The 15,109-nt window shown below is 35.8% G+C and overlaps 1 protein-coding gene across 1 annotated transcript; it reads right to left on the bottom strand.

The window, feature by feature from the left end:
• Positions 1 to 1,574: 1,574 nt before the first annotated feature.
• pnoca (prepronociceptin a) lies at positions 1,575 to 14,908 on the bottom strand. The gene is made up of 3 exons (XM_065248834.1): positions 14,777 to 14,908; positions 6,710 to 6,862; positions 1,575 to 2,896 (listed from the first exon to the last, which is right to left on the bottom strand). Exons 2-3 carry the CDS (start codon positions 6,830 to 6,832, stop codon positions 2,303 to 2,305), a joined length of 717 nt encoding a protein of 238 aa, XP_065104906.1. The 5' UTR covers positions 6,833 to 6,862; positions 14,777 to 14,908; the 3' UTR covers positions 1,575 to 2,302.
• Between the last annotated feature and the right edge of the window lie 201 nt (positions 14,909 to 15,109).

Here is a 15,109-nt window from a genome sequence, read left to right as displayed (position 1 = left end):
TGTGTCACCACAAAAAAACGGTAATAAGAACGCAACACTATTTAGTCAGAAGTTCCTAAAATTATATTTTTCCTAGCTTTATTTAGTCAACCTATAATCTTTTTCACTATAAAGAACCTTTGTGAGACGTGGAAAAGTTATTTGGATGTTAAGGACAGTGTTCAAATTGTCAAAGATTATGGAGGTCCCCTAGCAAAAACCCACTTCTAAGAGGGTCGCCATGATTTCACAAAGTAAAATGTGATACTAGATCAAACATTTTTGTTGGCCCTGATCAACGTTTTAATCAAAGAAACCCCAAATTACTCTTAAACCAAACCCTACCATTTTTTTTTACCCCTCAAATTAGTGTGAAATAATAGTTTAAGAATAATTGAAAAATAATGGACAGTATCAGTTTGTGGCAGTGCAGCACGAAAATGTTACATTTATGTAGTATTTTAATTGTAATAAAAACCGGAGACCGCCCTAATGTATATTTTTTAGCTTTGTAGAGGGTCCCTCAATGCTTATAGAAGGTCCAGGACCACCCCAGCCCCCACACTCAATTTGAACACTGGTTAAAGATTTTATGGAACCACACAGAACAAAATGTTTAAGAGTGCCTATAAATTATTGCCCTCAATAGCAATACAATGACCACAAATAGATATATACAAATAGCACAAATATGCACTTTAAAAAATAAATGTGCTTAAAAGGTTCTTCACAGCAATGCCATATAAGAACCATTTGGTTCCTCAAAGAACCATTTAGTCAAAGGTTCTTGGAAGAAGCATTCCTTTCATACCTGTTTATAATCTTATACCTTTTCCATGACCCCCTCCTACACTCTCCTTATCCTCCTCAATACTACATCTGGCTAAGAACTGTTAGTTTTATTATTTGCACTGACATATTCATTTGCACATCTGGCTAAGGAATTATTTTATTACTTGCACAGTTACAATCTTATATTTGCACTACTGGACCGTTCAATATCTAGTGGACTGTCTATTTATGTAGGCTACTCCCTGTTCATTTGCAGTACCGGACTACTTGTATTGCATTATTTACACTCCAGTACTATGTACTAAATACAATAACTTATTCTACTGCACTGTTAACTGATGTTTTCTGTTTCTGTACTGATACTTTACTACTGTTCTGTATAGTTTAATTTATTATATACATATCCATTTGTAAATTTCTGTATATTATGTTCAGAGTACACACCCACACAGTAAATTACTTCCAAAGTATCACCTAATCCTGCACTTATGCTGTTATCCTGCACTTTTTATACTGCTTTTGCACTTCTGGTTAAACATAAATTGCATTTGTTGTCTTGTACTTTGTTTAATAATATTTTTTCTTATTTACAAAGAACTTTTTTAGTGACAGAAATGATATTCAGATTCTTTATGGAACCATTCAGCCAATTTTTTTTTAAAAGCACTTTGATTTTTAAGAGTGTGGCTTAGTTTTTGACTGAAGTCTATAGAAATCATATAACATGAACAAAATACTTCATGACACACAATCATTTGCTGCATGACAAGCCACAGAAAATAGTAAACTATTTTATTGACACTTCACCAATATGTACAGTTCATTTAGTCAACATCGTGATTTATATCATTGGAATAAAGAGAAAAGCGTGATTCAGCAATGTTTGCATAAACACATTTCATTTTTCATATGCACAAATACAAATCAATATTGTCAGTTTCAAAAAAATAAAATAAAGCTTTTGGTTCCCCACTCTTTTACAGAGAAGCAATCTCTGCACGACAGAATTTTCTTATATGTTTGTATAAGCATATCACAGTTATGAGTCTTTGCTGAAATGGATAACATGAAATCTGGCTTTGTTTGTTTTTTGGAGAGAGATAGTAAACACAGATGAGCTTTCCTTAATTCCTTAATCTTTCGTGTTGTGCCATCCCACCACAATTATTACACATGTATGAGGTTTTCATTATGGAAATACCCCAACAGGTGGCAGTGTTGTGTAGTTGAGATGGATTTTTTTATGGTTATTGTATAATGATTGAACTATAGGAGGAGAAGATATACATTACCAATATCAAATTAATTTATAGATGTCTTGACTTGGATGTAAATGCATCTCACCTGGTCATTATACTGTAGTTTTTCTTAAGCTTTAAGCTAAAATCACGATTCAAAGATCAGATGCTTGAATGAGTAAATGCACATCTAATCCTGTGGCACTATGAGATTTTTGTGTGTTGGAGAAAGGAGCAGTAAGATAACAGTTGATAGTTTGGAGGATAAGTTTATTGGCTTCAAATGTCATAGCTTATTCATTCTGTTCGGTGAACTCAGCAGACATGCCGTTGAACTCATTAGCTCGGGCGCTCATGCCCAAATACTGCTTGAGGAACTCGCTAAAGCGCTTCTGGTTGTTCCACTTGCGGGCGGATTTGCGGACACCTATGAAGCTCCCGTACCGCTTCTGCAAAGGCCTGCCAGGATCCATGAACTTCCTGTAACCATATTTGTTTTTGAGGAAGCCTCCGAAGCGTTTGATCAGGTGGATGCCCTCTTCTTCTTTGCTTTGCATCTCATTATCTCCATCTTGCTCTTCTTTGGATTCTTGTGTTGACTGTACTTGCAGGAACTTATATTTTTTACTCATCTGCATGTTTCGGTCTTGGTCTTGATCCTGTGGTCCCACAGCTCGCGTTATGTGGTCAAACCTCTGGAGGGTTTCAGAATATTGATCGTCGTTTTCGTTTAGAGGCAGAGAGACATCCGCTGCTTCTTCTGCCCTTTTCAGCATGGCGCCCCCTACTGGAAAGGATGCTTTAGGATGCGGCTCCAAAATGGTCCTACGACACATCTCCCAGGTGTGGCCAGGAGAAAGGTTCCCGTTACACTCCAACAAACACACCTGGATACAAAGATGCAGATATTGCGCTTTTAATACATTTACAGAAACACATTCGTGTACAAAATGATAAATTCTTGACTTATTTGTGAGAAGAGTTGGTGATTTTTTCATTTTAAAAAGTTGAAAATCACATTGACATTATGCACAAAAAATATATGCACTAAAATGCAAGAAAATTATAAAACAGTGGATCTGAAATCATTCGATTGGGGTAGTTTTGAGTGGCAATTAGGTGGGTTTTGCCTGTGAAAACCTGGCAACCTTGAGTATTTCTGTGTGAGTTGATGAGGTAGACCGAAGGATGTCTGTTTGAAGCATATGCCATTGTAATAAGTTATTATACTTTCTTAAATTGATTTATAAATTTACAACATTATTTTAAAGTAGTTTAAAGGCAATTACCGAACAGGAACGACCCTTAAAACGCAGCAGTATCACAACACTTGCATGCTAAAACTGGGAAGCGATCGGAATCTGCTTTCTGTTATTCAGTAGAATTAATTAGCAATTGCAAATTAACAATCAGGTTCTGGGGAATTTCTTGGTTATCAGAAAGGGAGACTTCAGACAGTGGGAAAGATTTTCTCTTTTCGGTTAGTCATGCTGAAAAATGATAAAAATAACACCCCAGGGAGAGCCTATTTTACGCTACAGAGGGCAACTTTGGTCCATGACTGTCCACGAGAAGCCTTGTCACATGATGTTTTTGTGTTTCTACTTAATTACACAACACAATAACTGAATCACTGCAGCTGTTTTGAGTCAAAGGGCCAACTTTAACCAAATTAGCACTTCAGCCCCCTCAAATGCATCGTATTGACATGAATCACAGAGTGGACAACCTCCTCTCATCTGAGCTATAATTAAATACACTACAGAAACACATTCCTCTATTATAATTTTGTCATCATTTTATTGAAAAAGACAAGTCTGAGGTTAACATGCCGTAGATATGGCATTGTAACAATAAAGTCTTGTTATTCTCTCAGTTATATATATAATAGCCAATGAGATATTATTGACAAACAGCAAAAAGTTTGCCATGACACACAAAAGGCGTTTTCTCCTATGCAGTCTTCTGCTGTGCAACAATTATTACACCAAAACACAACACAAATTCACAAAATATGTTAATTTTATTCATTAGCTGTAATCCACATTTAAAATTCATACGATTGCGAGAAACAGATCCAAATGAGCGTCCATAAGCATCAAATTTCGAGTTTGTTGAATTTAAATTCAAATATTGCTCGTCAATAAGCTTTACAACACGTTGCTTTACGGCAGTAATATCAATCGCTCATACACTGTAAAAAATTCTGTAGAAATTACTATGTTATTGCAGGGTTGCCTGTAATTTACCGTAGATTTAAATTTATGTTATTTACTGGCAAGAGTTTGTTCAAAGTTAAATACATTTTAAACATTAACAAGTCTTTATCTTTACCATAGACTGTAAAAAAAGATTGTAATGAATTGTAATGAATTGAAGCCAAAAATGTCCGACCACGGTCGCCGCCATGTTACGTAAAAACGTCAGTTTGGAGCCAAGGCATGCGCAGAAGGAGTCGTCCGTGGAGCCAGAGGCGGAGCCGCGGTATCAAACTTCCGCCCAAACGCCCGCGCGACCAATTCAACCACGCCAATCATAACGTCACGCCCTGTTTCTATTGCATCAAATTACATGCTAAAATGAAACTTACCACAATAATGAAGACTTGAACATATACCAGCGTGATAAAAACTACTTGAAAGGACCAAAACCATCTATCGGAAACTTTTATTGGAAGTGTAAATAATTGTTTTATTTAGAGCAGAGTCCCATTCGTTTGAATGGAGAGGGCGGGGTTTATGACTTGTACTGCAGCCAGCCACCAGGGGGCGATCAAGGCTTATGAGGCACACCCGATCTTTACAGAATGAAACTATACAATAACAGCCTCATGCAAAGCATTCTGGGAACCAGAAATCATCATCAACTTTTTTCTGTTTTTTGCTTCAGATTTTGGTTCCCAGAATGTTTTGCTTGATGCAGTTTTTTTAGTTTTACTCTGTTAAGACAAAGACTTGTAAATGTTAAATGTTCATTTAACTTTGAACAAAATGTTGCCAGTAAAAAACATAAATTTTAATCTACGGTAAGTTACCGGCAACCCAGCTGAAATTTCTACGGAATTTTTTTTACAGTGTAGGCTCATCCGTCGAACGTCACAGAGTTGCGACATTGCCGACTTTCAGTCGATGTGCTTTTGAAATTTGAAATGCGCGCATAGACAGAGAGAAGCCGGATTTAACATTAGCGTGGATTAATAACTTTAATACCTCTCTGTACTTCATATTCTCCAGAGAGGACCGCAGCTGCAGCACATCGTCATTTTAACTACTATTGGTAGTGCTTTTGAAATTTCGCAAAAAAAAGTTATTATTTGAATAAACTGTTTTGGGTAAGTTTAGGAGTAGAACTGTATTAGCGGCTTAAAATATAAAAAAAAATGCTATATAGGGGATTATCACGCTGATACGTAGTACTTCCGCTTTCAGCGATCTTTGTAGAAATGTTGTAAATTTTAAGAGTAACTAAACCCTAAACCAACTTTTTTTAGTTAATGGTCTGTAAGAATGGGGCTTTATTAGTGCTGTAACTGTTCATTGATTTTAGTACGGTTTTTGACATTTGGATGTAAAGTGTTTCAATACTACAATATATGGTGTAAAAACGTCTGAGTGCTGCCCTCTTCAGGTTGAACGGTGGCTACTACAGTTGAATTTTCCTATTGGATGGTGGGTCCAAAAAATGACTCGTGACGTAAGCAGGTTCAAGATCACCACGCCCTTGTTACGATCTCACCACACACTTAGTTCGTCCCCTCTATCTCCTTTTGATCTGCCCACTTTTCTTGCATTTTTCAAATATTGCCAGTGGGTGGAGTCAGGCTCTGACCAGGGGTTTAGTTACGCTTTAAAGTTCAGATAATGTGTTGCAAAATGTAACGTAGTAAAAGTCAAAAGTATGCACTATAGATTCTACTTAAGTAAAGTACAAATACGTGGAAAATGTACTTAAATACAGTAACGAAGTATTTGTACTTCGATAATTTACATTCCACCACTAACAGGATGTTAGATACCTAACTGCGCTGGAAGTGGACATGCACAAAGTTGCCAAGTCCCACCCACGAAACCCGGAAGCGTGATAATCCCCTATTGTTACAAAAATTTTGCTACACATTTCGGTCCATTACGTTGCATAATATACAAATAATACATAACGTATTTTTTTACATTTTTTTTTATAAAAAGAGTTTAGGTTAGGATTTGGTAACATTATTGATAAAATGGTTGATGGGAAATTATACAGCATCATTATTGTATGAAAAATTTGCAAATTTGTAAGTTTTGTAGCTATAAAATTAAAACTGTAATAATGCTACTACTGCAAATACGTCTTCATTGTATGCTTCAGCATCTATTGAAACAAACATAAAAGTATGTTTTTTGAAAGTTAAGTATTACTACTACATATTAACAGTGAGACCAGCCTGATACAGCACCTTATTGCTTACTTTACATACAGCCTGACAAAAAGACTCTTATAGGAATCCTTAATTTTAATAGTGTAAATAAAGTGTATAAGAGTGTTCATAGCTCAGGTCAAAACTCACAGAAACATAAAGGGGCAGCTTTCCAGACAGAGTTTAGATTAATCCAAGTTGATCCAACTTTTTAAGTGAATCCAACTTTTCACTTTTAGAACATGCATTTTAGTCTGGGACTAGGATAAACTGGGAAACAAGTTTAAATTTGAAGGATTACCAAATTGTTGAAGGCGTATTCTTTAGGCAACATTTGGCTGCAGAAGTGGCAGTCCCTCTGACAGTCACACCACACTGGGTTACACAGTCCAAGCAACAGTAGCGTCCACAGTGGAGTCTTCATCACGAAGCGTGTTAACAGCTGATGTGTGGTCTGCAGAGAGGATAGATAAAGAAGGTGTGAGAGAGAGAGAGGAAAGCATGATATGTTCATATTTGACCCAACTATAGGTTGAAATAACCCAGCAATGTTAAAGTTTGTCCATATGTGTCCATGTCTGTTAAATTCAGTCTCAAGTCTTATCAAAGTTTGATTTAAATAATTGATTTCACAATGATTTCAATCTTCTAATTGACTTGCTCAGTCAATATTAAAGAAATCAAGGTTATAGTTTTACTGAATGTTCTTTACATCATGTAGGATGATTTTATGTTTTCGCAGACTGGGTCATGTATTTTCTCAACCATGGGTTGAACCAAACCAAATTTTTTATTTCTTCCATTGCAAGATCCTGAATTGATTTGATATCTGCAAACTTTATCTAACTACGGTTAAAGGTTCTCTTTGAGCGAGCATGAGACAGACTCAGCATCTAAAGGACTTCATTAGCAAAACCCATCATCTGCAGTAATTGAAGCTAGAATTAGCGCTCGTGGCGTAATGGGAGCGGGATAGAAACGGGGTGTAAGATTTAAGCCGCTGTGATGCACACTGGTAAAGCAGTCTTAGTCAGGGGCGTCATGCACCAATTTTTTTTAAGGGGGCACAGTGTCAACAGCTCACAGAAATTTGTGCATACACAGACATCAAACGAAATATTATAGAGCTTTCAGTCTTTTCCATGGCACTTACATTTCTAACAATCTGAAAACCCCTGCTTTCATGCAAAAACCTCCAAAATAAAAGTGATGACTAACTTTCATATCAAATACTATTCAATCGGAATAATGACACATTTGCATCATATTCACATCTGAAACGGCATGTTTTATTAAAGTCTTAATGGCTTGTTTAATTGTGTAATTAATGCATTTTGCACAACAACTACATTATCATATAAAATTAATGTAATTTTAAATCCATAAAGTATATAAACAACGAAAATGACATAAGCTAAAGCCACGTGATTGATTTTAATGTTCAATAATGATTTTAAAAAATATTTTTAGATAAAATTATTAGAGGAACGGATTTTTGCATTAAATTTTACCTCATGTGAGCATGTGAGATTCCGCGCCCGCGTGAACTTTGGCGAACTTTGGCGTTGTGCCAAGAAGATGAATCTCTGCTAATATAACGTTGAGACGGTCACATTTAAAACCATACATTTTCTACACAGAGAAGGTTAACTGCACATTAGCGTACTGGGGTTTGGAAATGTTGTGAGCGTTTCTAACACGTTTTAATTCCTCAGATAGCCAAATGCAGCAGCAAGCCAGCAACAGCAGAGAGCTCGTGAGCGCGCCCAGACACTGATGACGTCTGCGACTGCGCTCTGACTGCAGCGCCAGCTGCCGCCAGAATAAAAGTAATGTAACATGATCAAAACACGATCAAAACGGCGAAAATCTCCGAAAAGTGACAAGGATGCAGCACAGAATGTATAATATTGTGCATATTAACAGATTAAAAGTCAAATAACAGATTAATGGACGCTTATTTGATTTTGAGGTAAAATCCATTGGCTCAAAAAAACCAAGGGGGCAGGTGCCCCCTCAGTTTGAATGGGCATGACGCCTCTGGTCTTAGTCACCACATCAGTTCAAATACGACTACACAGGCTTGAATAATGACCTTGTCCTGCATTTTCTTTCTCAAACGTATAATGCAAGGGATGTTTCCTGCAACTTGGAGATAAATCAATTTCACCTGCATTGCACGTGTATTGAAGATGTCACCAGGAACAAAAGTAAAGGTGTAAGTCACAGAGAATCGATTGCCACCTCTCGAGCGAGTTTTATTGAATTCACCGACTGTACGCGCAACAGAGAGGAAAAACACTTTATTATAAGAGTGTGAGTAAATTACACACAACCTTACGCAGAGTGAACGGACTGGATATTGATTCTGGTTTCTTTTTAAGTTAATTTATTTTTGTCTCTTTATGCTGGGTACGGCATTGCGGTGATGTTTCAGAAGAAAATCGGTGGCCTTTCAGTTGATGTATTACTATTATCTTCCAGCTTAGTTTGTTTATTGTTTTTGCATTTCTACATGTGTGACATTTTTGAAGTCTCACATTTGCATTGCATTACTAGTCTTTTATGCAGCTTAGAGGCCCTGTGCATGTGGGATGCAGAGTTCAACAGTCCTTCAAGATTGAATTAACTAACTTAGTTATGTAATGATAAAAGACTTAACAAAGATAGACACGGTGATTTAAGTCATGACCTTTGAAATAATCTCATCTGCTCCATGATAAACAATAATTTCATAAATAAGTGGGAGGACAATGGTTCTGCTTGAGAAACTGTGCTTTTTGTATTAAAATAACAAAGACTATGTTTGCAATGTGCTGTACTTTATTTAAAGTCATATGTTTAGTGATGTGCAACATGTTTACAAGCTCATTAGGTTTCCAATTCAATTTTGACACTGTGAACCAAATATATCACCTTGTAATAGTAGTTTTGGGATATTTTATTACAAAAATATTACATATTGTGCCTATAAGGCCGGACTAATATACCTTTCATTTAGTCAATTCTATTAGAATATTTTGATTATCTTATATCTACATTTAACTTTTTATACACTGCAAATCTCAGGGTTTCCAGGGGTCCTTGAAATCCTTGAAAGTTTGTGAATCTGGGGGAAAAATTCAAGGCCCTGGGAAGTTTTTAAAAATCTACATACATATACAGGCCATTGAAAGTGCTTGAATCTATTTTATGCAAGAAGTTTTCTGGAAGAAAAATTCATATTATTCCCTGTGTTGTGTACTTTTTAAACAGACGTGCTAAACTGTTCGCTTTAAATGCTTATATCTTCTGTATGCGAATGTTGATTCATACCAAAATGCTTTTTTGCATAGTTGTGTTTGACACATGAAAACGTCCCAGGTTACGTATATAACTGTTGTTCCCTGAGAAGGGAACGAGACACTGTGTCTCCCATGCCATACTACCTGGGTCCCTGTAACGGCGCCTTTGGCAATATTTCAGATAGCGAAATACTTCCTGGCTCCCGTGTCACCCTGTCTTTGTCGTTAAGCCTCACCATTGGTTGAATTTGATATACACATTCAGATGCACTTACCACTGGAGGTGTCCCCAAAGTGTCACCACAGTGACGCAGCGCGAGTTCCCTCGAAAGGGAACTGTAACAATGTATCTTAAAAGGTAACACGATGTAACCTTGCTCTCACATGAAATGTGTCCCCACATTTAGTCCTTAAATTTGAGGGTATTGGACCTGGAAAGTCCTAAAAAGGTCCTTGAATTTGAAGTTAACTAAGGTGTGGGAAACCATAGTTTGAAGACCCGCTTACATAATCTTTTTAAAGCGACTCATATCCGATATCTGCATTTACACTAAAAACTTGTCAAAACAATTCAAGGTACACATACTGACCCGGAACAGCTTAAACCACAGAGGAAGAAAAATGTCGAGAGATGCAATAGACACAAATAATATGATTATACAAAATATAGAGCTTTATTTCTGTAACAAGACTTCAACATTACTCTACTAATGCCGCATTTACATTAGGAAGTGACTCAATTCCGTTTTTCCCTTCATGTGGCACAGATCATATATGACGCACAAACGTGTAGAAACAAAGCGCATAGATTCCGATATTCTCCGACTGGTTTCAGGCCTCATTCATATGTGGAAATAAATCAGATATGAATTGGATACATGCATTCGCGCCCACAAAATAAAATATTCCCATGTCAAGATGTGTTGTGCGTCATTGAAAATGCGCCACTGGCAAATGACATCAACTTAAGGGGACCCCACTCGCGAACACATGAGCACAATGGAGGACGATGGCTCCACTTAATGGAGTAATATTGAAGTTTTATGTCTTATTACAGAAATAAAGCTCTACATTTTGTTTAATCATTTTGTCTGTATCCACTGCATCTCGCGACATTTTACTTCCTCTGTGATTGAAGCTGTTTTGGGTCAGTATGTCTACCTTGCCAAGTATAAGTGTAAATTCAGATATCGGATACAAGTTGTTTTTAAAATATAATGTAAGCAGGTCTTCGAAAAAAATCAAATCTAAAATCTAAGGCACCAAATCAGGATTGGGCATTGAAATTTTCAGTGTAAATCCAGCTTAAAGCAACACCAAAGAGTTTTTTTAACCTTAAAATAACGTTTCAAAAATAAGTTTCAGTTGTTCATCCACTCGAAACAGGGTGAACAGCACTTTCACATTCGCTTTGCAGCCCTCTATCGGTAAATGCAGCCTTTGTCACATGTAATCATAAAAATCATGATGGGAAATGACAGACATTGTATTGTAAACTAAAAAGTAGTAAACATTTCTTGAAGGTTGTGCTTCATTTTCTATTCAAGCCACCAGTCACTGTTCTTAGATATTCTCCATCATTTCTGACATGTTTTCAGCATGGTTGGTTTAAAACACAATGACTCAGTTAATCCAAGGGGTAAATGGGGCGAGTGATGCACAGCTCATTTCACAATCAAAAGCGTCATAATCAAAGCTAAATACCAGAGGGGTTTCATAGTGGATGAGGGGCATCTCATTGATGTGTCTAATGAGATCACAATTGCCCAAATGCACATGGAAAGCTTTGTAAAATGGCTTTAAGGGTCTGTGTGCTTATATATAATTATGATCATTAAATATCTAAAGTATACTTAATCAGCAGTTTTGGTTGGTCAGCACATCCTCTGCCTTCATTTATACAAAATACGTTTTTGCAATGCATATTTACATTGCTTAATCTTTATTTTTAACTTCCATTCGGCATTTGTTTTTGTATGTGAGAACAATAATGATACATTTGATCTGTGATATGTGTCTGTGTGATGATGCTATGTTAGACCATATTAGGGACCCATTGGGGTGGAGTGTATATGATGCTAACAGTTACACCTGGTTTGGATTAGTAATGTTGATTTATATGACAGGTAAGCTATTGGATCAGTGTTCAAGAACGAGAGGAGAAATCAATAACCGTTATTTTCAATCCTAATAGTCTTTAGTATCCTATGGTTGACGTGTTTAAGCCCCATCATTATTGACTATATCAACATCAATACCATTACTAGAACCAGTGATGGAACAACACCGTCCTAAAACCAAATGATTGCTTAGACATTGCTCTTTCATAGCATAGCAGACTTAATGGGGAATCTAAATCTCAGTTATGCTTCATTTAAGGATCCATTATGTCTCAGATGTTGCTTTTGGGGTTCTTCTGTATAAATAATAATGTAAACTATTGGTGGCATATAGTTGAACTTCTGTATAGAGATATGAAATGAATGTGAATAGCACAGACCAGATTTTATCATGTTGGCATTTCAGTAAATGAAAGCACAAAACTGGCAAATTGTCTAAAAACTGTGGTATGTCTGTCTACTTTGTAGTGTCTGTCTATAAAAAAACAACTAAGATTAAAGGAAAATAAAGTCCCTTAGCAGGGGCGTCCATGAAGTTCAAAGACTATAAACAGACCTACAAAACAAAACAAGTACATTTTTAATGTAAAATTACTCCAATAGACTCTTAATATATACTTATGTTTTAATATTGTCTTTTATAAGCAATAATCAGCGTGATTAAGTGATTCTCAACATTTCAAGACAACAGCAAATATGAGCTTTGTATTGATGCCTGTGACATAAAGATAGATTATTTAATCAAAAAGCTTGATGGTGTTTGTAATGTGAAAGTAATTGTTTCTTTGGCAACATTGAATTTACTTAATTAAAAGTGAAGTTAAGGGCAAAGACTCCTTGATGAAATGTCTTTAAAGAATTTGTGCATCACCAGAAACCGTCACCAAGTGAAAGATTATCAAGGAATTTCATAATTCACAGTTAAACAGACAAGTTAGTCTAAGTATATATTAATTTAAAGGAATAGTTCACTGAAAAATACTTTTACTGAGCCTCAAGTTTTTCCAAACCTGTATACATTTCTTTGTTCTGCTGAACACAAATGAAGATATTTGAAAATGTTAATAACCAAACAGATCTGGGGCACCATTCACTTCCATTGTATTATTCTTTCCTACTATAGAAGTCAATGGTGCCCCAGATCTGCTTTGTTACTTTGTTAAATTTTTCATAATATCTTCATTTGTGTTCAGCAGAATAAAGAAATTTATACAAAAGCAACCTGAGGCTTAGTAATTGATGACAGAATTTTTATTTTTCGAAGAAGTATCCCTTTAAGTCTGGAGAGAATTGGGGCAAACATGGTTGCTTGTATAAGTGTGTCAAATACTAATTAATAAATTAACTTTGAACAAACTGTTGCCAGTAAATAACATAAATGTAAAATCTACAGTAAGTTACTGGCAGCTAGTTGTCAGTAATACCCAGTAATACTGTAATTTCTACAGAAATTTTTACAGAGTACTTTATTATAATGCATAATAATTTTAATGTACTTGGGATTATACTTGGTTATTTATCAAATAATAGTTTGTACTCTTATTATGGCCTGTATTCTCTATTCTATTATTCATAGGAATGAAGCATAAATCATTGAGTCACGTCATGCTGCTGTACCGCACTGCACTTCACACAAAGCTTTGTTTTTTTCCTGCAGTCTGCCCTTCACATGTTTGAACATGCTGACCACTGCGTCTTTAACAAATGAACGCAAAGTAATTTTCTTGTTTGTGTTCACACACATGTAGCATTCATGTATAAACTATATTATAAAGTACATATTTAAAGTGTAAGTACATCCCTAAGTTCTTTTTAAACAAGTTGGTGTATGGTGAAATGCGTATGCAGTATTATCAAGCTGTCTCTTCATGTTCAAAGATATTTCCAGTTATTATTAACTATGATTATGCTTTCTATTTTTTTGCATTAAGATAAATAAAATGGAAATAAGAGGAACAAGCCAATCAGGAGTCAATTTCAAAATTTATGAAATCCAAGAAATAATCGGATTAATCCTAAACCAACTTTTTCAAAAATATATATATATGTATGTTTAATTATATTTAGCAGCATAATATCTGAAGGTCACAGAAATACATGCAACATCTAAACGTTAAATACTGAATTACGCAGGGCAAAATTGTGTCTAGGGAATCTACAAAGGGTCTTTAAAGGCTAATTCATTAAGACTGCCATGTAAAATCAGTGAAGTGATCTTTAGGTCAGTTTTAAACCTCAGCAAATCCAAACTAACTAAGATAAGCTATCTAAATGCACTGGCCAAAGATACCAGAAAATTGCATGTTAATGGCCAATGAATAGAGCATGTGGCGGGCATTTCGTGCAGCGCAAGTCATCCCTGTAAAAAAAAAAATATCGCAATACAGTCGATAATACCTTTCGCATTCACAGCAGAACCTTAATTGAACTCTATAGTACAATAAATATCTCTGTAAAGTAGATTGGTGTGTTTAGTATCCTGTATTACAGGGTATGTCCTGTGAAGAGATGCATTGATTTTAGAATGCATCAATCGATGACACAATTATGAGAGTAAAGTGAAAATTATGCCCCTGTCATTCACATAAATAGATTTTAGAGGATAACATTGCAACCTTACTTACACATCTCATTTGACGCAGTACTATAAATTACTTAGTTGTGTGAATAAAGTAAAAATATCCAACATTCTGAACCAATGCAGTTAAAAAGCTACAACTGGACAGAAATTTGGTTTGTGGTTATTTTTTAACATTTGCTATACACTTCACTACTAATCTTTATCTATTATCTTTTACCTTAACTATGATCATTCATTTTAAAGAAGAAAAAATAACTTAAAAAACTAACCTATAATAATAACAATAACTCAACTCATATTACGTATTATACACTTTATATTACAAATAAACAGCAAACAGACTTTTGAAAAGTGGACAGCTGTAAAGTCGTAGTTTAGCCTACCTGTACTTTGTCCGGATCTGGTACCTGTCCCGAGCAGATCTGCTGAAACTGAGGGCAGTATTATTCTCCTTACGTCTGCTTCTGTTTGTTTCCTAAAAGGATGCTGTTGCTCTGTCGTCTTATAGAGACACACCCCTCCCAGTGATCCAACCCCTAACCCCCCTTTATACAAGTGAGAGAGACAGAAAGAGAGAGAGAGAGAGAGGTCTCTTTTACGTATGAGGTTGGGTGGAAACACCTCGATGTGTCAACATGGACGTCAGGACTATTTTCTACGTCAAGCATTGAACGCTCTCTGAACAAACTTGAAAATTAAGAAAAACATTTTGTAAG

Source organism: Paramisgurnus dabryanus, chromosome 17 (assembly GCF_030506205.2).
Source record: "Paramisgurnus dabryanus chromosome 17, PD_genome_1.1, whole genome shotgun sequence".
NCBI lineage: Eukaryota > Metazoa > Chordata > Actinopteri > Cypriniformes > Cobitidae > Paramisgurnus > Paramisgurnus dabryanus.
The sequence above is the reverse complement of the archived record's forward strand: the minus strand, read 5'-3'. Positions and strand labels throughout refer to the sequence as shown.

What these genes read in the sequence shown, in the direction of transcription:
- pnoca (XM_065248834.1), bottom strand. Translation starts at nt 6,832, where the DNA reads ATGAAGACTCCACTGTGGACGCTACTGTTGCTTGGACTGTGTAACCCA. An exon ending in AATACGCCTTCAACAATTTG is followed by an intron (nt 2,897 to 6,709) that starts GTAATCCTTCAA and finishes CTTTGTATCCAG; the next exon opens with GTGTGTTTGTTGGAGTGTAA.